This window comes from Lycium ferocissimum, chromosome 8, assembly GCF_029784015.1.
Source record: "Lycium ferocissimum isolate CSIRO_LF1 chromosome 8, AGI_CSIRO_Lferr_CH_V1, whole genome shotgun sequence".
Taxonomy (NCBI): domain Eukaryota; kingdom Viridiplantae; phylum Streptophyta; class Magnoliopsida; order Solanales; family Solanaceae; genus Lycium; species Lycium ferocissimum.
In genome coordinates, this window is record NC_081349.1 from 10,184,149 (window position 1) to 10,210,234 (window position 26,086).

A 26,086-nucleotide genomic window follows, 5' to 3' on the forward strand; every position below is an offset into this window, starting at 1 on the left:
ATTGGTTAATGGGGTTAGAAAAAATATAATCTCCATATTTTATCCGGTATGTGGTTGATTTTTCTTTCTAGTATAAGTAATAACACAAATATTGTATCAAAAATTTGGTATTAGTTTATACTAAACTCGATATGGGATTCGATTATCAATATTATCAATCCTAGTATAAAAAACTAAAAAACTAAAACATATCCTTAATTACCTCTTTCTTTTTTCTTATTTACTTTTAAAATAAGGATGAAATTGTAAACAAAGGTTTATCCAACTTAAAGCTAAGCACGTGTTTTTCATTATACACATATATCTCATTTTAAATACATTGAATCAAACATTAGTAAAAAAGAGTCAATATTCAGACCCCTCCACCAGAAGGTACCACATTTTAAAGCTCTTGGCATTGTAAGAGAATTTTAGATAGGAAATTTTACAATTTAGGGATAACAACATTCATTGTTTAAGTGTAAAATTTGCACAAAGATTTTAGATATTAACTCTAAAGAAAAAAAGTATATGCACTTAAAATCCAAAGATTATTGATCCTATAATTTTATTTTGTGTTAAACACAACTATGAGTAGTTGTGTGAGGGTTGCCATTATCTTTTTTCAACTTAAAAAAAGAGTGAATTTTATATTTTATAGATTAAAGGTTTTCAATACTGAAAGTGACAAAGTTTAAACGGAAAAGGTTCAAAAATGCCCCTGAACTATTCTAAAAGGTTTAAAAATACCCTTCATCCATCTATTGGGCTAAAAATATCCTTCATCCACCTATTTTGCCTCACTTATACCCTTAAAAACTTAACAACCCTCTCATTTTTATTATTATTTATTACGTGGCGCCTCCTTATTGGTCAAAAATAAAATCCCACCCCTCCCCATCAAAACTTTTCCTTTAACCCGACCCATGACCCACGACCCAATTCCCCTTTAAAAAAACACCTACCCATCGCATTGAAGCTCAGAGGTGAAGCTGGATATACCAACTTTCATGGATACTTCCAAGGGTGAATTTATGTGTAAAAAATGGGTCACGTGAACACATGATTACCCAATTGAACTCGGTATATTATGTGTATAATTCTTATAAATATATCTAATATTAACTGAAGGAACACATGATCAAACTAAACTGAATGGAGCACTGGTTAACCGCTAGGCTCAAGTGCTCAAGGGCTCAAGGTTGAGGGATCGAATCCCTGCTGACCTTTGCTGCACGTTCTATATTCCTTTTATTTCTTCATTTCCCTTCTTCTAATGCAAATAAAAATTTAGTGCTTGAGATTTGAAGTTGGAACCTCAAGGTAAAGTTTGAACCTCCTAAACCACCGAGCCAACTTCTAGTCTTGGGCTTATGTGATTCAAAATTTATATATGTGCATAAAAATAAAAATATTACAATATATATAGTGTGTATTTGTTGAGGGGGTTCGGGTGAACACCTTTCCGCCCCTAATGGTGAACTCATCCTCTTAAATTCCTGGATTCGCCTCTGGATACTTCTGCTGATTTTTCCTGAAGAAAAAAGAACTTTGTAATGCTATCTTCTCAATTAATGAAACACATGCATGTGCGTGGTAACATATCCACTAACACATATATAAATAAATGTACACGAGCACAGACAATGAGTGACAAGTAGCGTGAAATATTTAGAAAGGACAGTAAACCAAGAACTTCTAAAACAATTCCAAAGAAATGTTTTTCAATGCGTACTGAAGCATTTTAACAGTAGAGAGTTCACCAGCAGGGGATGTAGCACTAACTACCCCACAGTCTAAAGAAAGACAATTCTATTGGTTTCTTATTCATAAGTAGGAAAATGTAATGCCTTACTAAAGAGAAGGAAAAAAAGAAAAAATCCTTGCCCAAGGCTGTAGCACATTTGGGTGTAAAGGGATGCGATGTGCAGATGTTTTTTTAAAGGGGAATTGGGTCGTGGTCATGGGTCGGGTAGAAGGAAAAGATCTAGTGGGGAGTGGTGGGGTTTTATTTTCGACCAATAAGGAGGCGTCACGTAATAAATAATAATAAAAAGGAGAGGATTGTTAAGTTTAAGGGTATAAGTGAGCCAAAATAGGAGGATGAAGGGTATTTTTAGCCCAATAGATGGATGAAGGGTATTTTTAAACTTTTTGAGATAGTCCAGGGGCATTTTTGAACCTTTTCTGAAGTTTAAAAAAGGGATTAAAATGAAGGAGTAGTCATTTGACAGTAAATTTTGGTATCTCACCATTTAAAATATATATCCCCTTTGAAAACAAGTTTGACTCCAAAATTGATTTGTGAGAGAGATTCCAGTTAAGAAATTTTGTTGACAGAGAAAAAGGTGTGAGGCATCCCTCGAGTACCGTAAATTTTAGCACGATCACTTTATTGACTTTTATTGACTTAAAATAGAAAATCAACTGAATGAAACTCATAAAAAACAAGTACACACATAAAAAGTTTTAAAATACTATTCAAATTATTACAAACAAAAATATAAAAAATGCAGAAATGTAAACTTATGCTATCCTATTCTATCATATTTCTATGCTTCCCCGACATCCCGGGGTCTTGTTCCACAACAGCCTCCACTTACAAGATACCTTAGGGCTTATCGGGAAACAAATCCATTTAACTTCGGGGCTTTTCTCCGAGAAATGGGTGCATCTGTCCAATAAGGAAGGTCAGTTCTAATTCCTTCAACAATTTGTTTTTTTTTTTTTTTTTCTGCAAAATCATTTGGTATTTAAAATTTACTGGCCTGACTAATTCAGAATCGCGTCGCGTAACACTCACTAAAGAAAAAGTACGGATTCGAATTCAAAACCTATAATTAAGGATAGAAGGATCACGTTCATTCCATCATATTTCCTAATGGTGATTTGACAACTTTTGACTTCATGAAAAGCACAAAGAACTCTTTCCCCCTCCTGATTTTTTTTTTCTTTTGGGTTTTCTGGAAAGATAAGATGAGTCACCCTTTAATTTTTATATTAAAAATTCATTAAATAAAACTATGATCAAGAAAAAGCCATGTATTATCTATCTAATTAATTTGAAACAGACATTTTGATCTCAGCTATAAATAGTCATCTCCCCATAGGCAAATGGCCCCAGAGTCCTAAAAAATACTACTCAGATATATAAGACTAGTGTTAAAATATGTGGAAGTCACCATCATCATCTTCCTCTTCCCTTAACATCTCCTTCTTCAGCTTTCATCTAGTTCTACTTCTTTTAATCATCAACCAACATGTTGTTATAGTGTCATCACAGCCACTTCACACAAATTCAAGATGGATAGTGAACTCAACAGGGCAAAGAGTGAAACTAGCATGTGTAAATTGGGTGTCACATATGGATGTTATGTTAGCAGAAGGGCTAAACCATCAGCCAGTGGATGCAATTTCTAAATCCATTATCAACATGGGCTTTAATTGTGTTAGACTTACTTGGCCTCTCTTCTTGTTTACTAATGATTCTTTGGGTTCAATTACTGTTAGACAATCTTTCAAGAACCTTGGACTTTTTAGCTCCATTGTTGGTCTTCAAACTAACAATCCTTCCATTGTTGATCTCTCTGTCCTTGATGCTTACAAGGTAACAAATTTTTTATTCCGAATTTAAGTTATATGCACAAATACTATAATTTCTTTTAGACTATGGTAGAATTTCACAGATTAATTATCATTTTTATCAGGTTGTCAACTAATATTATTACTTGTAATTACAATAATTATAAGTGATTTAATTGGATAAATATTGTTTTTTGTATCGTTGGTGCATAAATTAAATTTGTTTGTTAAATACTAGATGGTTGCTGATTTGTTGCTTGACTAATGACTTATGCTATCTTTTTTTTTTTCTTGGTCAAACAAGAAATGAGAAATTTAAGACCAAACGATAGGTACAAAGTTGGTGAGAAGTCACATTCAATGAGGACACCTAGTTAATAAGTTTATCAACAATCTACGGTTATCATATGTTCCTCCAATCCAATAATTATTGACCACATTTCACTTTTTAATCATCCCAAATGATGTCCATGTAATAGCATGTTTATAATAATTTTGTGATGCTCCACCATTGCGATCACCATATAGATAAATATAGAGCCAGTGTAAGCTTTTATAACGACATAAAAATAGAATATTGAATGGTTTTTAATCAATCATTAAAAAGACCTACCAATTTATGTCGCTTTAAAACGGGGAATGTATTCAAAGACCGACAAGAGTTGCTAGATTAAAGGAATAATTTTGTCTACATATTTATGTTGTGCTTGTGGGGTTGTAAATATAATTTTATGCAAGTATGCTTCATTAAAGTGTTCTTTTAGAGTTTAACAAGTAACATGGTTTATTTGAAAAAATTACAAATCTTATTTTAAGAAGACTTACCTTTAAATATTTTTTAACTGAACTGATAGTGTAAACAATTTCCTATACCGCAATTTGTTCAAAACCTGTAAGTTGTAAGTTTTGATATGGAAACTTCAGCTCCTTTTTCAGTACCGTAGCAAAAGAATATAGACTTATCTTTGGTTGGCCAATGATAACTGAGAAAGAGGGAGACTGAAAATTTTGTTACCCCCCCTAATTATTATCATAGAACTAGGAGTGACTATAGTTATTCTAGGAAATAAAGCTGAAGTTATTCTTGAACAAAAAGATCAAAACAAAAAAGTGGGGAATATTTTGTGCAGCTTTGCAATTCGTTTTTTTTCTTTTTCTAGAACTTGATGTGTCTACTTTTGGAAAAGAATCAAATAGGTTATTGTTTGGAATTTTAAAAAATCATATTATAATATCCTTGCTGATTCAATCCGTTTTATTGTATTCTAAATCTATAAGTAGGCAAGTACCACTTAATTTATAGCAAATGACGGTTTATTGATGGTGACCCCCCAACAAAATAGCATTTTTTCTTGTACGCCACTAATCTTTTTTGGTTTCTTTAAAGAAAAGGTGCATCTCATAAAGTAATTAGATTAGATCTAGGTGTCCGACAGGGATACTTTTCTTTACACACACACACAAAAAAAAAAAAAAAAAAAAAAAAAAAAAAAAAAGGGGTAAACAACTTGTAGTTACTCATTCCATTCTATTTCTTTAAAGAAAATGTGCATCTCATAAAGTAGTTAGATCTACTTTTCTTTTTTCTTTTTGAAAAATAAAGAAATAAAATTTAGCAATTCCGAATGTCAGAGTTCAAAGCATGAGAGATACACATTTAAGTTTCAGTGTTGATCTATATGCTCGATTTAAAAAAAAAACATTTACTAAATATAATGTACTCTAAATTACAACTTGTTATAGCTAAAGATATTGTCAAATATATAAAAATATCATAGTCCAAGAGAAATTGTTTCTTCTCAAGTAATAGCAGTTGCATTCTTGTTGAGATATTGTCTCCTCTTAATAAGATTTGTGAAAATTTATTTCAATATAAATATCCAATTGTCCATCTAACAAGGAATATGGGGTTGTATGACAGGCAGTGGTGGCTAGCCTTGCAAAAAACAATGTGATGATCATATTAGACAATCACATAAGCAAGCCTGGCTGGTGTTGCAGTAGATTTGATGGCAATGGCTTCTTTGGAGATCAGTACTTTGACCCTGACCTTTGGATCCAAGGCCTTACAAAAGTAGCCACTACTTTCAAGGGCACTGCCAATGTTGTAGGCATGAGCTTAAGAAATGAACTTCGTGGACCTTTACAAAATGTTGATGATTGGTATAGGTATAAACCACTTCTCGTTTTCTGTCAAGTTGTGTGTTTTTTTTTTTAAACGGTAAAGTTCATTTTATGCATCTCGATTATTCCATCCAATATATGTTACCTCCCACCCACATAAGTACCGGATAACTCTCCCACTAAGGCTAACACATATAAGGGTAGAAATTGGCCTTCTTTTAACTTTGCTGGATTTGAACCAAGTTTGTATGCATTTGTGACAGAGATAATGAATGTAGTGATACTCAGAACCCATCGACTTAAGACCTAAGATTTCCCTCAATTTACCAGTAGTACTTAACTAAAATGTGGTGGTCGTTGAGCTAGGTACATGCAGAAAGGAGCAGAAGCAGTGCATGCAGCTAACTCAGATATTCTTATCATTCTATCTGGCCTAAGTTTCGACAAGGATCTTTCTTTCTTGCACCAAAGACCGGTGAACTTGACATTCAGTGGCAAGTTAGTTTTTGAGATCCATCGATATGGTTTCACAGACGGAAACACTTGGTCAGCAGACAACGCAAACCAAGCGTGCGGAGAAGTGTTGAATGACATGGTGAGCAAAGGAGCTTTTGTGTTAGAACTAGGCTACCCATTGTTTGTAAGTGAGTTTGGAGTGGATCAAAGAGGCACCAATGTGAATGACAACAGGTATTTCAACTGCTTTCTCGGACTGGCAGCTGAACTTGATTTCGATTGGGCGCTGTGGACACTGGTCGGCAGCTATTATTTGAGAGATGGTATTGTGGGACTCAATGAGTACTATGGTGTTTTAGATTGGAACTGGTTTGATATCAGGAACTCAAGCTTTCTGCAGAGGATATCAGTCATCCGCACGCCATTCCAAGGTATACACAGAACTGACAACATAACTATCGGAAGTTTTTTAATGAGAAAAAGGACCAAGTATTTACCTTGGTTTAAATGCAGGGCCAGGATATATCGACACTCGTCCACACAAAGTAATTTTCCATCCTATGACAGGGCTTTGTATTCAAAGAACTTCATTGCTGCAGCCATTGGAGCTAGGTCCATGCTCTGAGGCTGGAGCATGGGGCTATGCTCCAGCGAAAACACTGACGGTAATAGGAACTTACTTTTGCCTGCAAGCAGATAAGCTCGGGCAGCCAGCAAAACTTAGTATGAAATGCAGTGATGATAGCTCAAAATGGGACACCATCTCGGACTCTAAGATGCACCTGTCTTCTACGCTACATGATGCTACTAGTGTTTGCTTGGATGTTGATCCCAACAATGTCATTGTCACACAAACATGCAAGTGTCTGGGCACAAATGATATTACATGTGATCCTGGAAGCCAGTGGTTCAAAATAATTAACAGCACAAGGGCGACAAAAACTACAAAATCCTTTCTTCAAATTAAACCAATCATTCATTTTCTAGCGAGGAATTTCTTTGGAAGCTACATCTGATAACATAGAGTAGTTCATTTAGACATGCAGCTGAAACTTTTCCAACACTTAAAATACTCATGGAATTGTTTGACAATGTAATAGTTCAAAGAAATCCAAATGGATTTTATCATTGCAGTACAAGTCATTCTTCCATGGCGTCTCCACCTTCAATCACTTGCACAATCTCTCTCAATGGTGTAATCTTTGTAAGGAGAACCTCTGCAAGCACAAACAATTCCAACAGACCGTATTAGCAAAATTCCATTCAGAATCTTAATAAGCATGATACTTGCTTAATCACATTGAAGGCTGACAAGACTGAGAACACTAACCAGTCCTTTTAGAGAACGTGTAACCCTTTTGTGGATAGGTGCGGGGATTAGGCGATAAATGGTTTCTCAAGTAATCCGTGTTTCCCTAATATTCAAGATAAGAGTTTAGAAGCCAAATGCTAAAAAAACAGAAAAATGGTGTAAGGCATTATATCTGAAAATCCTGTCACTATCGTTTGAAAGAGAGCATTATTTTTCCAATTAGGTTCACTTAAAGGAGAGCTGACCTTTGTTATCACACAGATATCGACATTGCTGCCACTACCAAGGTCATTGAATACTCCAGACAATATGGCCTCTGCTACTAGCTTTATCCCTTCATCCTTCTGCAACAAAATTCCCATCAACATTCAGGATTCACAATACATTTACCAGCCAGATACAGCAAATTACTGTAGCTGAAAGAAACAAACTTACGCTCATCCCCTCCCGGTATTTTGACTCAAAGATAGCCATTGCCGCAAGGGAACCAGAGCCCATTGTAGCATATGGCAGAGTATCAGTTGATCCATGTGGATAAATCTGAGAGACAATCCATTGACCAAACAGTCAGAACTTTGATGACAATCCGGAAAAATACACACATGACACACTTATACACAAACTCAAATATAAATTTGAACACTACATACAGTATGCAGATGTGGCCCTGTGACATCAACACCACCAAGGACCAAAGCAGCTGAGACATGCCCTTGATATCTGGTAGAGAGGACATAGTTAGGCTTGTTGCATTGACTTTTAATGAAATCAAAGATACTACCATGCCTCTAAGAATATTAACAACAGAAACTTACTTGAAAAGGTGGGACTTCAAAAGAGTAAGAGCAGTCACAACCCTGGATTCACGACCAGTGTGATACCTATGAAGCTTCAGTTGGGAACTGACCATGTCTAAAGAATAACAGTTGCTAATTAAGAAATGACATAGATAGATAGACAGAAAGAGAGAGAGAGAGAGAGCGAGAACAGGATCTTAAAACTTAAATGGAGAAGCTATATTGCAAACAATTTCCAAAGAGTGCTACAATAGGGATATAAAACTCATTACCGGTCACTGCCTCTGTATCAGCAGCTGTCCCAGCTCCACAGCAATATATATTAGGAGCCATGTAATGAATTTTCTCACAGTTCTTATCCGCGACAATTGGTCCTTCAGTTGCCCGTGTATCTGCTCCAAGTATAACACCATCCTGAACACGAACCATGCTTAAAAAGTTGATTATAAAAGCATCATCTCCAGATTCTGCGTGACTTGTGCATAATTGAACAGATAAAGTACACAAAAAAGGTCACATTTTCTAACAAGCATGTTATAATGTGTCAATTAAGCATAACTGCTAGAGTCTGCTGATTCATCATGGAAGGACTCGTGGAAAATCAATCAGAGTGCTATCAATAGAGCCACATTGTCCATAAAAAAGACAGAAGATGCCGCTTATCTAGAAATTTTGTCAAAGAGGGAAAAAGAGAGAAAGATGTGAAGGAGGAGCAATCTTTGAATAATACTACTCATTGAAATGCAAATAACTCCTCATACAGTTTTTGATCAGCATTCCGTTTTTCATTACATTCCCTGGATTAGAAGACAGCCTAAATGTGTTTATAGATAGTGAAACTAAATGGAGAAGTATAATCAGTTGAATGAAGTTAATACCACAACGTAGAAACTAAACGGTCTAGACTCCAGAGCAATGACCTACATGACCCCCCTTCTTTTTTCCCCTATAAGTATGATGCCCCTTCTTTTCTAGATCCTTAAAGATTAAATTCTGCTCGTGACCTCCTCTATAGCTCTTCCTCAAGCTTCCTGCATTTTCAAGCAGAAAAGTACACATAATCCTACCTAATTTCCTCTCTTGCTAGGCAACTGACAGAACTGAAAAGTGCTGAGTTTCATTATTAAGAAAATCACAACTGCTACGGTGTTTTAGCTAATGTCCTATGTAGATGAATTCTAATGCGACTGAAGCAATAACTAACAGAACTAAGCTTCAGATTTCTACATTAACATCTTACAGTGAAAAAGAACACAGATTGTGGACTAGTCATGCATATGGTTACAAGGAAAAACATTTTTTGATAAAGGACTTACAAGGAAATACACATAGCATCAAATGACATTATAATCTGTCTTTTTCTCTCCTTTTCACAGTAGTGTTGATGTCAAACTTCTGGCCAGATGAGCTAAATTATTTATCAAAGCAAAGAATGCAGATCATACAAGCAGTCAGGCCAAGGGTCACCTTATCGGACACTCTAGTCAACTGCTAATTATGTTGAATTATTACAGTATCACTATTTTCAACAAATTGTATGATTTCTGCCATGTCATATGATCCTATTGCTATATTATAACTAAAGCACAACAATATTTTGAGAAGAATTCCTAATGCACTCACCTTTTTTGGACTCAAATGGTTAATGCCAAACACTATCAGGGAAGTTTTTGAAAGTTGGAGCCAATGGAAAGTTGACAGCACCATCAAGAAGATTTGGAAGATGATACCAGCTGCCATCTTTTGGACTATGGAATGAAAGAAATAGAAGATGTTTTGATGGTCTTTCAACTAATCAAACTATGCTCAAAGCTAAATGTCTTTTTTATTTACATAGTTGGGCCTTTTTATCCCCAATAGATTCCCCTGATAGCCTTTTAGATTTTGTTTGCTCTTTGGTTATGTCCTAGAGCTGACATTCTTGTGCTCAATCTTTTGTAACTACTTTGCATCTTCTGGATGCCTTGAATAGAATCAATTACTTCATCGAAAAAGAATTGCTAATGCATATTTTATGGTCAAACAAAATTAAGGTAAGATTGGACCACGAAAATGTCAAAACATCTTTCCTCTTGATGGTTCTCATTTTCACTTCTTCTGTTCTGAATTTTAAACATCTCTGAATTGCCAGAGAAAAACAAAACCATTCCTCTTATTTGCACTCAAAATTTAATAATTCCCTTCGCACTAAATTAAGTCCTGAGCAGTGTTATGAAAGACATAGTTTAGGCGCACCACAATGCAAAAGGCATTGCAAAAATGCTCTGTGTGGCAGCAGTGAAACTACAAAGAGGAGTTAGCTTTTATGACTGAGGCCTTCACCTATGGTTTTAGTCAATGTTTTTACACCCTTATTTCAAGGAGTACTCAAATTTAAGTGAGGCCTTTTGATTCTACTTCTTTTTGCCCTAAGTCAATTGATGAGGGTGTTTCCTTCGTAATACAATTTAAATTATGTCTGTTAATTTCTGTATTTAATGCAAAGCAAAGTGGGCGAAGAAAGTCCTAATTTTTGAACACCAGCAGCCTCCCCCTAGTGCCGGCCCCTCTCCCTTTTGACCACAAAATCTTCATCAATGTAGCTTCTATCGCTTTGATTTTCTTTTTTTCCTATTCTTTTTAATATCATTGATCATATTAATATTTTAGCATATTAAGAGAAAAAAGTCCTAAAAGGCGTTCGCTTCACGCCTTGAGGCATATGTCTCACCATTTAAAAAAAAAAAAAATTAGAATACAAGCACTAAGCTGTAGGAGGTGCAACATCTTGCTACTTCAGATTAACAGACCATACCATATTTAGAAAGAGAAGAAGTTTAACTGAAAAAAATGAGTGAATGGAAAGGGAAGGATGGAGAACTAACAGCATTAAGCCAAGCTCAACAGGCTACAGTGGCTGAAATGTGGACAGGTCAGGGTTGGAATTTACAATTTAGAAGATACTTGAATGACTGGGAAATGCCAAGGATAGCAGACTTCTACAACACAGTTGCTCACTTTAACAACTTAACAGAGGAGAGTGATACTCTGGTATGGAAACTTGACAGCAAAGGGTGCTTCACTGTCCAATCTGCATACAGAGACTTGAACTCAACAAATACTCAGGTGGAAGGGTGGCCTTGGAGGATGATTTGGAGAACAAAAGTACCTTACAAGGTAAACTGTTTCTCCCGGCTATTAGCAAAAGAGGCAGTTCTGACTCATGAGAATTTGAACAAGAGAGGCTTCCAACTATGTTCTAGGTGTTACCTATCCGGAGAACATAGACAGTCAACCATCTTTTTTTTACATTGCAAAGTGGACAGACCAGCTTTGGCAGATCTTTGTCACGATGAGGAAAATCAAATGGGTGAAACCAGGCAACATAAAAGAGGTGATGAAGTGTTGGAACAGAGATGGAAATGCAGCAAAGAAGGAGGAGAGATGGAAGATTGTCCCAGCGAGTATATGGTGGACAATTTGGAAGGAGAGAAATCAGAGATGCTTTGATGACAAACAGAGTGGCATGCACAGTTTGAAGTTAAATTGCCTGGGATTATACTACTTTTGGTGTAAACAGGAAATGATAGATCAGACAGTAGATATTTATACAGCTTTAGATTGGTTATGATATAATGTAATAGTCAGGGCAATGTAAGTTGTAACACTTTTGGATGTAGTAAACCTGTGGATATATAGACTAACTGTTACCATCTCAGAAAAAAAAAAAAAAAAAAAAAAAAAAGAAGGAACTAACAGCACATAAAAGGCTTCAATCAAAAAGCTCTATTTTATCTCTATAATCAAAGACGCGATAGTGTGGGATGTAGCAAAAAGGAACGATGATTTTTTGGCACTTACAATTCAAAAGAGACTCGCAAAATTAGAAGAGGGAAGAACTGGAGGAGTTGACGACTTTGCTATATACTCATACAATTGGGATGATAAAAAAAAAAAAAAAAAAAAAAAAACTGTAGGGACTCGTTGATGTGGGAGAACCAACCCTGCTGACGGGTCTCAATCAAATTATTTACAACAGCCATTGGAAGTAGAGAACAGGGACTTTGCAGCTTCTAATGTATGGCCAATAACACCCAATAGATTGAACTTTTATTTATCTAAACAGCAGAGAAATTTGGATTTTTTGAAAATTTGAGGCCATAGAAAATAATTCATTTTAGTTGGTATTTCTTATGTAAGAGACTGGACAGGATGTAAATTACTTCTTGATCTATTGCAAAGTCTGAACTGTGCCTACTACCTCGAACTATGGAACACATGCTATAAAGCTGGTAATAAAGCAGGAGAAGCAGAAGCAAAAGAGCATGAAATATCATCCCACAAGCTGTTATGTGGCCTACATGGAGGCACAGGAACTCTATAAGCCTCTGAGAAGTCAAAATCAATCATACAACAATTCAGATTCAAGCTCCATTTAAACGACTTCCAACCGGTCTGTTGCAAGTAGACAGGTCATCAATAGCAATCTTGCATGACCAGAAAGATTTGATTCTAACATTGTGGACTCATGCTGGTGTTTCAATGTGTAGGGTCATCCTCTCCTCTGTCTCGTGGAACTAAGGGGTTCTTATTTTCGGAACCCATCTCTCCCAGACAATTATAGTATGGCTGCTCATGTTGACCTTTACTCCACCTACTAATACGGGGTCTGGGAAATTTTTCTTTTTGGAATGGAGCATATAAAGATGTTTAATAGTTATTTCAAATGCACAAAAGTAACTACTAGATCCCAAAAGCAGATCTTTTGTGGAGAATCATATCTCAGAATCACCATAAAGATAAATAAGTGTCTAAATAAAAGAAACAAAAATTAATAAGCAAAACCAAGTAGTTGTATTCCTAAAAGCTGTCATGGAATTAGCATAAAGTACAGTAATGATCATCCTAGCCCTTACATCACCATGGTTTCAACAATTTTGAATCTTATGTTGATTGCCAGCCATAACTCATCTATGTTTATTATGTTGACATGAATAAGCTTACATCCACTCTTGTAGCTTGGGAGGAATATAGATAATGAATGGTCACTTGATGGTCGTACATATCCCATATTTAGCTTGGCGAGAGGCTGATATCTGGTCAATCACTCTCTGCCAATGCGCTAGAAGGGGCAAAAATAGAAGAGTTCCATTGCATTAACAAATTAATGCATTATACAGCCCACTGCAGATGGAACTCCATATTTCTAATAGGAAGGAATAAGGGAAGGCATAAAAGAAGAAAATAAAAAGAAAGCACAACCTACAAATGCATATAATCCATGTCTATTTAGCAAGTTTTCTTTCTCTCTCCTCCTCCAGATATGGAAATAGGTGTCAGACAAAGACAAAACCTTTTAGCACAAGGAAACATCGACCCTTCAGCTGATAAGTGGATATTCTAAAATTTCTCTTCTCTCCGCTTTTTTCTCCATACTAGGCCAAGGATCTCTAATAGAAAAGACAATTCTTTTACAGAAAGGCATCACAATTGCCTACTAACCTCACTTCTCAGATTAAAGATCCAATTAACAAAGGTTGGCTAAGTTTGCATTGGCGGCCACACCAAGTCAGTTGGTCATGTAAGCACAAGACCACATCAACAGATCTACTGAGAAATGAAGGCTGACAGACACTTAACAAGATCTACGAGCCACCTCTCATATATGTTTTTACTTTAGTTATCACCTAACCAGCTGAAAAGATGTCACTCCCAAGGGCTCTTTCCATCCTTTTTTTTTTTCAAATACATCCCCTTATGTGCTACAATACACAATTTTCTAACCAAAAAATCAAACTCCCTAAGAAAAATAATAAAAGAACCCTTCTAGATTATATGCAGACATCTACATGAAAATTGCGTGAAATTTACGAATCCTTTGTTTCAGAGAAGCCCTATTTTACTTTTAAAGGAAAATGAGGTAGTGTTGGAACAGAATGAACCAAATAAAGTAGAATGCATAGTAGATTCATTATCCCACTCCAACTAATTTCGAGATCAGCAGGGGTGGATTTATAGGACAAATTTATGATGCACGTGGACCCAGGATCTCTCTGCCGAAATAGGTATTTTGTATACATATTTCCTAGACAACAACATACCCACAGTATAATCCCTCAAAGTGGGGTCTGAGGAGGATAGTGTTTACGCAAACCTTAACCGTACCTTGGGAAGTAAAGAGGCTGTGTACATATTTCCTAGAATTGATCTAATATTATTTGCTGACACCCATGCTCCAAAAAGGCTAAATAGTGCACTTGGTTGAATACTGATTTATTTACCAAAAGGAACAGGGATCAATTCTCACTTAATACTTTTTTCTTTTTCTCCTTTTTTAGTGGTGCACCCATGTTATAAAAATCCTAGATCCGCCTCACAGATGAGGCTCGGTTAACTGATTGATCTGGATAATAATCAGGAATATGTATCCCCTAGGCCCCACTGGGGCTATAACCCCAAATACTAAAGCATTACTTGCAGTTTTTCATTCTTTGCAAAAATATCCACCATTAAACTTTGAATTTCTAAAGTACTCCCTCTAACCTAATTCATGTGATACAGTTCGGATTTCGAGAGTCAAACTCCTTTATTTTGACCGACATACAATCTTTTAAATTTTTGAAAAACAATTTACATATTTAGAAACTACACAAAAGCCACAATAATAAACAATTCAAAATATTAAAGGGCATACGTCAAAAAGTTTCTTGTACATAAATTGGGAGAGAGTGAGTAATAACCTGTAACGTAGGTAGTCCAAGAAACACAAACAAAACTAACCCAAATCGAATTTGAAGTAAACAAGAAAAAAGGCAAAGTACCTGAAAAACTAAACCAACGATGGTAGTACCAGTCTTGAGAAAAGAAGGAGAACGAAGTCCTTTACTGACCAACATATCATTTCTTCTACATAAATCAAAATTAAACCCACCTTTTTGGGGAACTTCCATTGTTGCCTTACCCGTCATTTTACAAACCTGCCCACATAGCATAAATTAAAAATAATAATCTAGATTGCAGTATAATAAACTGAGAATCTTTAAGAAAGTCAAAAACACTAAATGAAACTTATTAGCAGAGACTTACTTGTTGCAGATGAGTGATGAGCTGAAAAAGCAAAGTTGGGAATAGGCGAGACTTGAAGAATAAGAAAAGAGTGAAGTTAATGTGATTTTGCTATCGCTTGGGCTTTTGCTTAGGCCCAAATTTATTTGTTCCTTTTTGGGTCATTTGCATTACGAAAAGGGTAAATAACGCTGCATGACAATTTGAAAAGAATATTTATCCGGATTAGCCATGTTTATTTTTTTACATGCATTAGCTGATCATCTCCTTCATCCTAGGTCGCTGATCTTGATACGCCGGCGCCGGATCTCCACCGGAGAGGTTCGTCTTCTTCATCTACCACCAAATCTACACCGGATTTCCACTGGATATCCATTATTATATAATTGTATACAATGTAAGAGTGTGTATAAACACCTCTTGTATAAGTTTGTATAATATTGTATACCAGCGTAAACGTATGTTTATACACCTCTTATACATTTTTATACACTTTTATACAAGGTTGATACATTGTCTACAGTAGGTGTATAAAGTTGTATATTTCTGTATATTATTGTATATTATTGTATACCATGAAAAAGTGGCTATGCGGATGTAATTTAAAAATATGGCTACATAAATGTAATTTCTTATACTGGATTGTACATTATTGAAATTCTCCCTTACAAAAAAGGGCAAATTTCATAAATGACTAGCGTTTGAGGGTTAAACCAGTAGCGTAGCTGCATTTTCAATAATTACAGATCGTAGCAAAATTCCAGCCCTGCTCGGCGTGTATTCAATATTTGTTTCTCGTTGTATTTATGAAGACAGTGAGTTAAAATTTGCTGATTACATTTCGTAACTACAGTAAAGTGTATTCAAATTCGGTTGTATTATAATTTAGCTATATTTCGTTGTATTCAATTCGGATGTATTCAATTTAGTTGTATTCATTCGTAACTACTTTTACATTGTATTCAACTTATTAATTTAAATTCGGTTGTATTCAAACAACATAAATGCAAAACGGATATTCAGTTGTATTCAAAATTCACTGTATTTATTTGTATACAAAAAAATCTAATTCGAAATAAAGGCGAAAAATACATAAATAAACACTTTATTTTACACTAAAAAAATAACGAATATACTCAAATACACTAAGATCTAAGATAAAACAAATAAAATGCACTTAGATCTGAGAAAAAATTGGTCGATTGACCATGGATTCTGGCCATAGAAGACGACAGCGGTGGAAGAGAGTGTATTTATAATTGTATTTCTGAGATACACTCTATTTCATGGTGATTGCTTCGGTTCAGATCCGAGATACACTCAATTCATTCAGATCTAAGATACACTTTATTTCATGGTGACTGGTCCGGGATTTTGGCCATAAAAGACGACGGTGGTTGAGGAGAGTGTATTTATAAGTGTATTTCTGAGATACACTCTATTTCGTGATGCTCCGGTTCAGATCTGAGATACACTCAATTTGCTCAGATCTGAGATGCATTCTATTTTCGTGGTCACTGCTTCGGTTCACTGGAGCTAGAAGCTCCTCGCAGGAGCAGCGAAGAAGACGAGGGAGCGAACGGAGCAAGGGGTGGATATTGTGGTGGCGTTTGGTCGGAGCTGTTGTTCGTGGTGACTGCTCCGGTTCGCCGGAGCAGCGAAGAAGACGGCTGAGAGAGATGCGAGAGGAGTGAGAGACGGCGGTGAGAGAGGCAATGAAGGAGAGAGAAAATGGAGGAAAATGGGAGGAGATTGTGAGAAAATAGAAAGAAAATAGTTTTTAATACTAAATACAACATAATTTTACTGTACTAGTTACCTTGTGTAATTGACATACAAGATTTAGCTATGAGATGTAATTTGGCAAAGTATAGTTACTAAATATGAATAACGCCTAATGTTCTCTATACCATATAGATTTCCCTATAAAAAATTACTGATTGTCCTTCATATGGACTGGTCTTTAATTTGGGCAACTTACAACTGTTAACAATTAGTCGCTACCTTTTATCAATTTACAATTCGTAGTTAGTTTATGGCAAATTCGATGTATTTGAGTGTATTTGAATACACTGTTCAGTTGTATCCAACCTTATCTGATTTCGCGTGTACTTGTCAGTATTTGAATACATGCAACCTTTATTTCTCTGAATACGTGTGTATTCAAAATGATTGTATTCTAGTGCATTTAAATACACGACTAAGCTGTATATTTTACTGTATTTATATATTGATATATCCTTTTGTTTTGGTTGTATGTGAATGTATTCGAGCTCTGATCAGTAAGGTGGCCACCGGCGTCGCAAAGTTGAATGTATCAATGTATTTAATCAAAATTTCAAATACATTGTGTTTACTCGAAAAATTGCATACAAACATACATATATAGATCATTCAAACAACACATACAGTCAATACATCTAGTTTGCCCCCAAAATACAATCAGTCAAATAGATATAACTTATATTTACACTAAAAAAAGTAACGAATACACTCAGATCTAAGAAAGAACAAGGACAAGAAGCCATGAATTTCGGTATCAGTTAGACGTGAGAAGCGTAATGGCTTTCTTTTTCTTTCGTGTTCTTTACAAAAAGTTTCTTTCTCCAACGATGGCAAATTCCAGTTCCTCGTCCTCTGATGAAGGAAAACAAGAACTGAAGCTCTTTAGGAGTGGTGGCTATGGTGATCTGGTGGTGCTCCGACGAGCAACAGTGAGGCCGTGGAGGAGGAAGAGGCAGAGGCAGAGGCAGAGGCAGTGGCGTTTCTCAGACATGGTGGTGTCGCTGTGAAGGAGGAAGAGGCAAAGCCAGATCTGACCAGATCTAGCAAGAGAGAGGCACCAGAGAGAAGAAAAGGTATTTGGCAGGAGAGAGGGAAAGGTATTTGGCTGGAGAGAGGAAAGGTATTTGGCCGGAGAGAGGGAAAGTGATGTAGGCTATGCGTCCACCAAACAATGTATGGAGGGACCTAATTGAGTACCAGTTTCCTTATGCAATGCAGTAAGTAAAGAAGGCACTGTTTTTACCGTGTAAAACTCCTTGCTCAAGGGATTAAAAACCACGACCTACCCCAGTAGGATTTCAACTCCATTACACGAGCAACTTCAGATTACAACCTATGGTAAGCTATGAACTAACTCCCATAATCCCTCAACCCTTACATTGGTGGCAACCTAGGAACTAACTCTCGTAGTTCCTCAACCTTTGCAATACACAGATTGCAAGCACCTCAACTTGACTAAATCTAACCAAGGAAGCTAAGGTTGACTACCTGTTACGGGTCGCATTTTCGCAACGGGATTAGCGCTCGGAAAAGCTACTTCGAACTTATTGGTGCTCTTTCAGACTTTGTTTTAAAAGAGTCGCCACCTAATTTTTAGGAAATTAGAAAAACCAGTTTGAAGTATACAACGTGAAAAATCCTTTTTAATTCAAAGTTCTAGGTAAGGGTTCTGGTGATCCCTTAAGGAAGGTATTAGGCACCCTAGTATTAAGGATCCGTACTATACGGCTGACCTTCGAATTCCAATGTGTGAGTACTTGCATGAACTGTTTATTTCCCAAAAAAGGTCTGTCATTTTGCATATCATTTAAAAAAAAAAAAGAGTTGAATATATTCCCTTCACATATAGGGTATTTAGGTTCGGATTTATAATATCCGGATACAATTAGCTCCTTTCATATATAAGGATAATAGTAGTTTTTGTAAAGATAAAAGTTTTTTTAAAAAGTACGGGATAAATAAATTCTGTTCATGCTTGATTCATACATGGTTTGGGTCAGTCCGTTTAATACGTTTTTTAGAACGTCCTTATCTAAAACTTTATATTTTACAAATAGTTTACACGGATTTGATTTACAAGAGTCTGATTATATGATCGACTAACTTTTGGTTTTGGAATTTTGTCTTTGAAACCGATTTAATTACAACATAACAATATCGCTTTTAACATGGGCTTTGGCACAAACTTACGTTCTTTTCCTGAAAAATCAGTTAAGGTCTGTTGGGGTTTTTGGCCCAAAATCTCATTTCTTTCTTTAATTACTGGGCTCAGCCCAAAACATGTTTTTCTCTTTATCTTTGGAAAAATTTGGTTAAGTTGGGCCTAAAAATATGATTTTAGGTTGGGCCTTAGCCCTCAAAAACCTCAATCCTTCGATTGAATTTAACCCAGAAAATATGTGATATTTTTGTACAAATACACGACATATGCATAAATCTAGAAATCGTTTTCTGTCTGATTTTTTTTTTAGTCCAAAACAAAGAACTCATTTCTGGTATTTTAAAAACATATCTTTTACACGCATTTTGAAACCTATTTTTCTGCCTGGACTGAAAAAGAGCTTTTGAAAACTGAATTTACGACTAGGAAAAAACGTTCTTCTAGTTTAAAAATGTTAAGCCTGATTTTCTTTGCTTAGGAAAAATGATAACAACAAACTCTCTTCATTTCAATTTATGAACCCATTTGACTGGGCACGAAGTTTAAGAAAGTAGAGAATTTTTTTAAATATGTGGTGCTAAATGAATCACATATATTTTGTGTGGCTATAAATCATTGCACAAAGGTAAATTCTTTCTAAATATAGAAAGAGGTCATTCTTTTTGGCACGGACTAATAAGAAAATAGGTTCACATAAATTGAAACAGAGGGAGTATATTTTTTCAGTAAGAATGAAACTAATCCTCTTTATTCCTTTTGTTACACCCCGTACTTTAGGAGCATGAGCATGCCATGTATTTCACCATATTAACGGAGTATCGGAGACGTCCCGTGAAGTTTTGAAAGGTACAAGCCATGGGAAGTACATAACAATGAAGTAGATAATGAATTATGATCTCGTAAGTCGTAACCGGGAAGGACAACCTTGGGACCAAAGGACATGACCCTTTATCAAGTATAATTAGTAATAAATATCATGTATGGAAAGTTTCGGAAGATTTAGGGATCAAGAAAATCGAAGAAAATAAGTTTGTCGAAAATTTGGGAAAATTTGGCGGAATTTTGGACAGAAATTTTGGGTCAACTTCAGAGAGGTGTATCTCCCGATATATCAAGAGTTTTGAGGTGTTTCAAAAGCCTAAAATAAAGTTCGTTGAGTGTAGTTTCCAACGCAACAAACCGTTCGTCAATACGACATCTGAGTAGGGAGCTATGGGCGTTTTAAGACGGACTGCCAGAAGCCTGCGAATCTACGCGAATTCTCTAGAAACTCACTTAAAGCCCACTAATTCGGCCCAATGAAGCCTAACCCGACCCACACACCTATAAATACCCCTCTAACTCATCATTTTTCATCATTTTTCACCATTTTCTCATCTCCACACATCTCTAGAACTTCCCACAACATTCATCCAATATCCAAACCTCCCTAAACATATCCCAAATTCTCTAGAATCTTCCTTCAACTTCCACAACATGCACATATATTCCTACAAGTCTATATGACAATTTTGGGTCATTTTTATTTCATTTTTAACATAGCCTTAAGTCCTAGGAAGTTCTAGAAACTTCTCCAAATATATTCCAACATATTTCCAAGCCCAAACCAAGGATCAAAGTGAAGATTAAAGTGGTTAAGGTTTTCAAGTGAGGTCTACACTTGTCTCCTTTTCTTGAAAATGTTTGGGTGAGTATTTTTAAGGTGGAGTAGCCATGGAATTGAAGTGTTCTTGAATTTTGAGGTAAGATTTCATCTTAGTTTCATGTTTATGAGTTTGTTTGGTAATTATGTTAAGATTTGAGGAGAAGAAAATTGGAGGAAAAGTTCAAATATGCATTTGATGATATTTTGAGTTATGAATTAACTTGAGTTATAATTATTAGTATGTTTTGAGCATAATCTTGTTATGAGGAAAAATAATGATGTTAAGGAATTGTCGTATACGAGTGTATAAGGGGTTGTGTGAAGTTGTTGTTATGGATTGATTATGAAAAGAAGTTTTGGGATTGAATTGAGTATAGTTTGAATGTAACCTTTTGATTATGGAATTGTTGATGTTTTATTGTGCTTTGGGAGTTGTTTTGAATATTGGAGGGAGTAGAAGATATAGGGGAGATGCTGCCCGAATTTCGGCAGATTCTAATAGGAATTAATTTGAAGGCTTAAGACAAGCATATGATGATAAGCCTAACAATAGTATAAATTCTCTTGAATGTTGATTTACGAGCTTGGGAGGACAAGCGTTAAGTAGTTAAAGTTAAGGCGACCGAAAAGGTATGTTAAGGCTAGTCCCTTTATTTCTAAAGGCATGATTCTTTTCTTATGAACCCATACATATGTTCCATAATATCCTTATTTTGAAAAAACTAGAAGTTCATGATTCTCAAAGTTCTTATAATGCTAAAGATAGATGTTTTCTATGATGAAAACGATAATGATGATGATTCCATTTCTAGAGATTTCAAAGCTTATGGTCTTGATGCTATTATGAGATTATTGAGTTTATTTCATGATTTTCTTAATTTCATTCATTATTGTTGATCTCACCTTATGATAATTGTTCCTTCAAGGGGAGATATAGCGATGATGATTGTTCCATAATATAAATCGGAGGTTAGCAAACTTACGTCACTCCGATAAAGTAGTAGCTTTTATTTGGGCTCTCATGCATGCTATGAATATAATATATGTATATAGCTATTTTGTGATATTAGCGAGTCCTATTATTTCATATTACTTATGCATTGCACTTATTCTCATTCTTCATATATATATATAATGCACATTTGACAGGGGGTGTCGATGTGGCCTATGTTGTGGCGTTTATGTATATATATATATATATATATATATATATATATATATATATATATATATATAAGGCACATTTGACAAGGGGGGTGATGATGTGGCCTATGTTGCGGCGTTCATGTATATATATAAGGCACATTTGACAGGGGGTGATGATGTGGCCTATGTTGCGGCGTTCATGTATATATTTAAGGCACATTTGACAGGGGATGACGATGTGTCCTATGTTGCGGCGTTCATGTATATATATAAGGAACATTTGGCAGGGGGTGACGATGTGGCCTATGTTGTGGCGTTCCTATATATATGTGTGTTTCCTGATATACAGTCATACAGATTCATTCAGATTCACAGACTCACTGGCATGTCTCAGCTGTTTTTCCATGATTCTTATGTACATGTTGATATTATGCCTTACATACTCGCACATTATTCGTACGACGTCCTTTCTTGTGGATGCTTGCGTTCATGCTCCGCCGAGTAGACAATGTAGACGGACTATACCCCAGGAGATTCATTAGCGGAATCTCAGAAGCGCTCCAGTTTCTTCGGACCTGCAAATTATTGGTACTACTCTTGTGTATATATAATTGGGCATGGCGGAGTCCTACCCCGTCTTCACGGATTCCTGTATTTTATTTAGAGGCTCGTAGATAGATGTCTGTAGCTAGAAGTGTCATTTAGATATCAGTTCATATTATTGTATTATATTAAGACAGCCTTGTTGGCTTGTGTTTATGGGCATAGCTGTTGATGATTATATAGAGATGTGTCACTATCTTGTAACATGTGCCCTTACAGAGTATGACGCCCGTGAGTTATCCTTGTGGTCCACCTAGAAATGATTATGGGATGTATGTTAAGAGGTGCTTGGTGGGTTAGCTCCGGGTGCCCATCATGGCCCTCGGGTTGGGTCGTGATAAAAGTGGTATCAGAGCAGTTCGTCCTAGGGAGTGTCTACGAGCCGTGTCCAGTAGAGTATTGTTTATGGGTGTGAAGTGCGCCACACTTATAAACAAGAGGCTGCAGGGCATTTTGGAACCATTGACCTTTCCTTCTCATCTTAGATCGTGCCGTAGAGCTAAAATATAGGATGTGATGTCCCTGGTTCTAACCCTAAATGTTTTGATTGTGGATAAGCCGTTGATTATGTCGCTATGAGGTAATTGATGAGAACTGAAGTTGTTACTTCGCAAGGTATGTCTCCTGCCTTATTGATATTGATATACGTTGACATAAGAACTTGAGCAAGATGTTATGGGTATTTGTGATCGCCCTGTGAGGCATTGGATGTGTTTTCTGGGCTGTGTGTAGGAATGGGGTAGTAAGAATTATAGAGGAAACTCTGTCAAAATTTTTACAAATTGAATTGTTTGAATGTCTATGCTATAGAGAAAGAGTAAAGGGAAATGTGACCATCAGACGTTTTGTAAGTCATGATTGAAGGAGCAATTATGAGACACTTTCAAAGAGAAGTTTTAGAATGATGTTAATTTAATTTAAGGGAGGAACCCTGGAGGGAAAAATGATTAGTAGTTAAATAAACTGGAATGAGTTGCATTCGAGATTACGGAGGATTGAGACCTATTGAAAACATAAGGAAAGTTCATATTAGGAACTCAAATACGGTATTATGATTTATAGATCAGATTGGTTAGTAAAAGATAACGAAGAGATATTGAGATGGAAAAGGAAGTTAACGAGTACGGGAATGTTTCACCCTAGAAGTTTATATATACATAAGATCAAGATGGGTTTGTACTCGTAGTGGAATGTTCTACCGACTTCCAGGTAAATATTATAAAATGGCAAACAGGAAAGAGCACTTTAGGAGCAAAGGAAATCAAGAAGGATCCTGAGGACGAAAGTAAGAGAAAGTACGTTAATGAATTGGTTAAAGGAAGTTATGTGACCATCGACGATAAGAAGTTTGATAAATTAGTAAGGTTGACCAAAGGTAAACATTGACAACATAAGACAATAGACTTAGAATAGAGATACGATTACAAAGAAACAGGACGAATACACGAGGGATAGACATACATACGAGCAAGCTATGGTATCACAAAGGGAAATAAGAAATGAATGAAGGGAGAAAGAAAAGGGTGCATCTTATTAATATTTCATGATGAGAACAAGAATCGGCGGGACATTAGAAGGATTATGACGCATGACTATGATACAAGCAATTAGTTAAGGAAAACTATGGGACAATATGAGCTAAACTACGAAAAGGACGAATCGTGAGAACGAATGAGATAGAGTATCAACTTTTACTGGTATGGTATAGACATAAATCGGAATCGGGAACCAAGAGCAAGAAGAATCCCAAGGATATTGGTAAAAAGATAGGTATGAAGGAAAATTCGGGCTGAAGGAGCATTGTATAGTCGGACACTCTGTAAGGAGCCTAATAAATTCCGATGTCACCATTGATTCATTAGCCTAGGGGACTGTTAGTCATGAAAGGAAGAAGTGATCAATAAAGAAGGCATCTAAATTGTATCCAATATGTATACGCATTTAGACTTGATACAAGAACTCAGTTAGCAAAAAAGGAAATAAGTTAAAATATGCGATAAAAAGAACTCTGGCATTATATGGAATAGAGGAGTTGAAGGATCGCTAGGGTCAGCCAGATGACTACCAAAAACGATTAATACTCGAAGGTTACTGGTATATGAGAATATCCTTAAAGGGGGGGGGGGGGGGGGAGAACAAATTCGATTACGGGATGAATTACGATAATCCCAAGTTCAAAAGAGGGAAATGCACTAGATTGAAGGAGCAGAAGTTCGAGATGTACCGATATATCAAGAATGTGCTAAAGAAAAGTAAGAATGGACTAAATGTAAGTATATTATACGACAAATATGGAAAAGGAAGTATGACAAGATGATGAAGGCTCAGTGAATCAAAGAGAATAAGTTTTTACAATGCGATACGTTATGTTTCCGGGCTATGGTTAGAATGGCTCGCACCGTAGAAATTTTGGTTACATTTAAATATGCGATGCGTACTCTAAGTTAAGTAATAGGAGGAGTAAGAAGGGCCTGCAAGCTGATCAAGGTTAAGTATAAGGGACAATCGGGACTACTAAAAAGAAAATCGTAAAGACTAGAAGGGATGGAAGTTTTAAAAGGGAAATAATTATAGAAAGTTCAATGATCTTCAAAAGAAAGGGAGACAAGTATGCCTATGACGACAGCGACGACAATAGGATCGCTGAGATGAGAAGGTACCTTGCAAGTCATGAAATCACAAGTCGTCGGTTATATCAATTGTGAAAATGTATGACATAGAACCATATAAACGATCGCCGAGATGAAATGGCTAGAAAAATGGTGCAAGGACAATAATGAGGAGTCGAAGAAAAATGGAGACTAATGTAAGTCTCAAGTGACCACCAGTATAAGGGAGCCAAGGACTTAAGGAGGGAAGCGTACTCGTATTAAAAAGAAGTTGTGAATAAGTATCCGAGGTAGGGTAATCACGAGAATAATAAGACATTAGCGAGGAAATGCTATTGTAGATCATTCGGTGCTACTACAGGTGGAACTATGAAATTGCCCGAGGACCCAGTTAAGGAATCCGGCTAAGGAAATTAAAAGGAGATGATATTGTATGTATATAAGATCGACAAGTACTAAAGGGATAACTCAAATTAGCACCTAGATAAGCAAGCAAGGAAGAGTGTCACATCTGAACAAGAGAGTTTGGCTACTAGCAGAGGGATAAAGAGTAAGGCAAAAGAGTGCAACAATTAAGAATACTCACAGATCGGTGCGGAGTTGTAGCAATCATGAGTTAAGATCACTTTAATGGCAACGGGTCCCAGGACGATAACTAGATATCAGTTGACCACTGGGTACACACATAAGAACATGAGGATATAGAACTAATCAATGAATTGGACAAAGAATTGGGAGAATATGAAAGAAGACTGATGAGCCCACAGTATACGAGCATGGAGATCAGGAACTAAAGGAGGACAACCATTTTAAGAAATTCATGGTAGCATCGTAAGCTACAAC

General features: G+C 36.1%; 2 protein-coding genes across 2 annotated transcripts; one reads left to right on the forward strand and one right to left on the reverse strand.

The window, feature by feature from the left end:
• Positions 1–3,079: 3,079 nt before the first annotated feature.
• Positions 3,080–7,297, forward strand: LOC132067207 (glycosyl hydrolase 5 family protein-like). The gene is made up of 4 exons (XM_059460363.1): positions 3,080–3,586; positions 5,483–5,730; positions 6,052–6,572; positions 6,655–7,297. The coding sequence occupies exons 1-4, from the start codon at positions 3,149–3,151 to the stop codon at positions 7,155–7,157; spliced, it is 1,710 nt and encodes a 569-aa protein (XP_059316346.1). The 5' UTR covers positions 3,080–3,148; the 3' UTR covers positions 7,158–7,297.
• LOC132067208 (proteasome subunit beta type-7-A-like) lies at positions 7,085–15,471 on the reverse strand. Its single transcript, XM_059460364.1, has 9 exons — positions 15,316–15,471; positions 15,051–15,206; positions 8,523–8,664; positions 8,269–8,365; positions 8,104–8,173; positions 7,889–7,993; positions 7,699–7,797; positions 7,472–7,556; positions 7,085–7,358 (listed from the first exon to the last, which is right to left on the reverse strand). Exons 2-9 carry the CDS (start codon positions 15,195–15,197, stop codon positions 7,282–7,284), a joined length of 822 nt encoding a protein of 273 aa, XP_059316347.1. The 5' UTR covers positions 15,198–15,206; positions 15,316–15,471; the 3' UTR covers positions 7,085–7,281.
• Between the last annotated feature and the right edge of the window lie 10,615 nt (positions 15,472–26,086).

Excerpts from the sequence above, each read along its gene's own strand:
- LOC132067208 (XM_059460364.1), bottom strand. The coding sequence starts at position 15,197 with ATGACGGGTAAGGCAACAATGGAAGTTCCCCAAAAAGGTGGGTTTAAT. Across the intron at positions 8,665-15,050 it reads TCGTTGGTTTAGTTTTTCAG|GATGGTGTTATACTTGGAGC; the intron begins GTACTTTGCCTT and ends GTTCGTGTTCAG. Across the intron at positions 7,994-8,103 it reads CAGGGCCACATCTGCATACT|ATTTATCCACATGGATCAAC; the intron begins GTATGTAGTGTT and ends ATTGTCTCTCAG.
- LOC132067207 (XM_059460363.1), top strand. The coding sequence starts at position 3,149 with ATGTGGAAGTCACCATCATCATCTTCCTCTTCCCTTAACATCTCCTTC. Across the intron at positions 3,587-5,482 it reads CTGTCCTTGATGCTTACAAG|GCAGTGGTGGCTAGCCTTGC; the intron begins GTAACAAATTTT and ends GTTGTATGACAG. Across the intron at positions 6,573-6,654 it reads CATCCGCACGCCATTCCAAG|GGCCAGGATATATCGACACT; the intron begins GTATACACAGAA and ends GTTTAAATGCAG.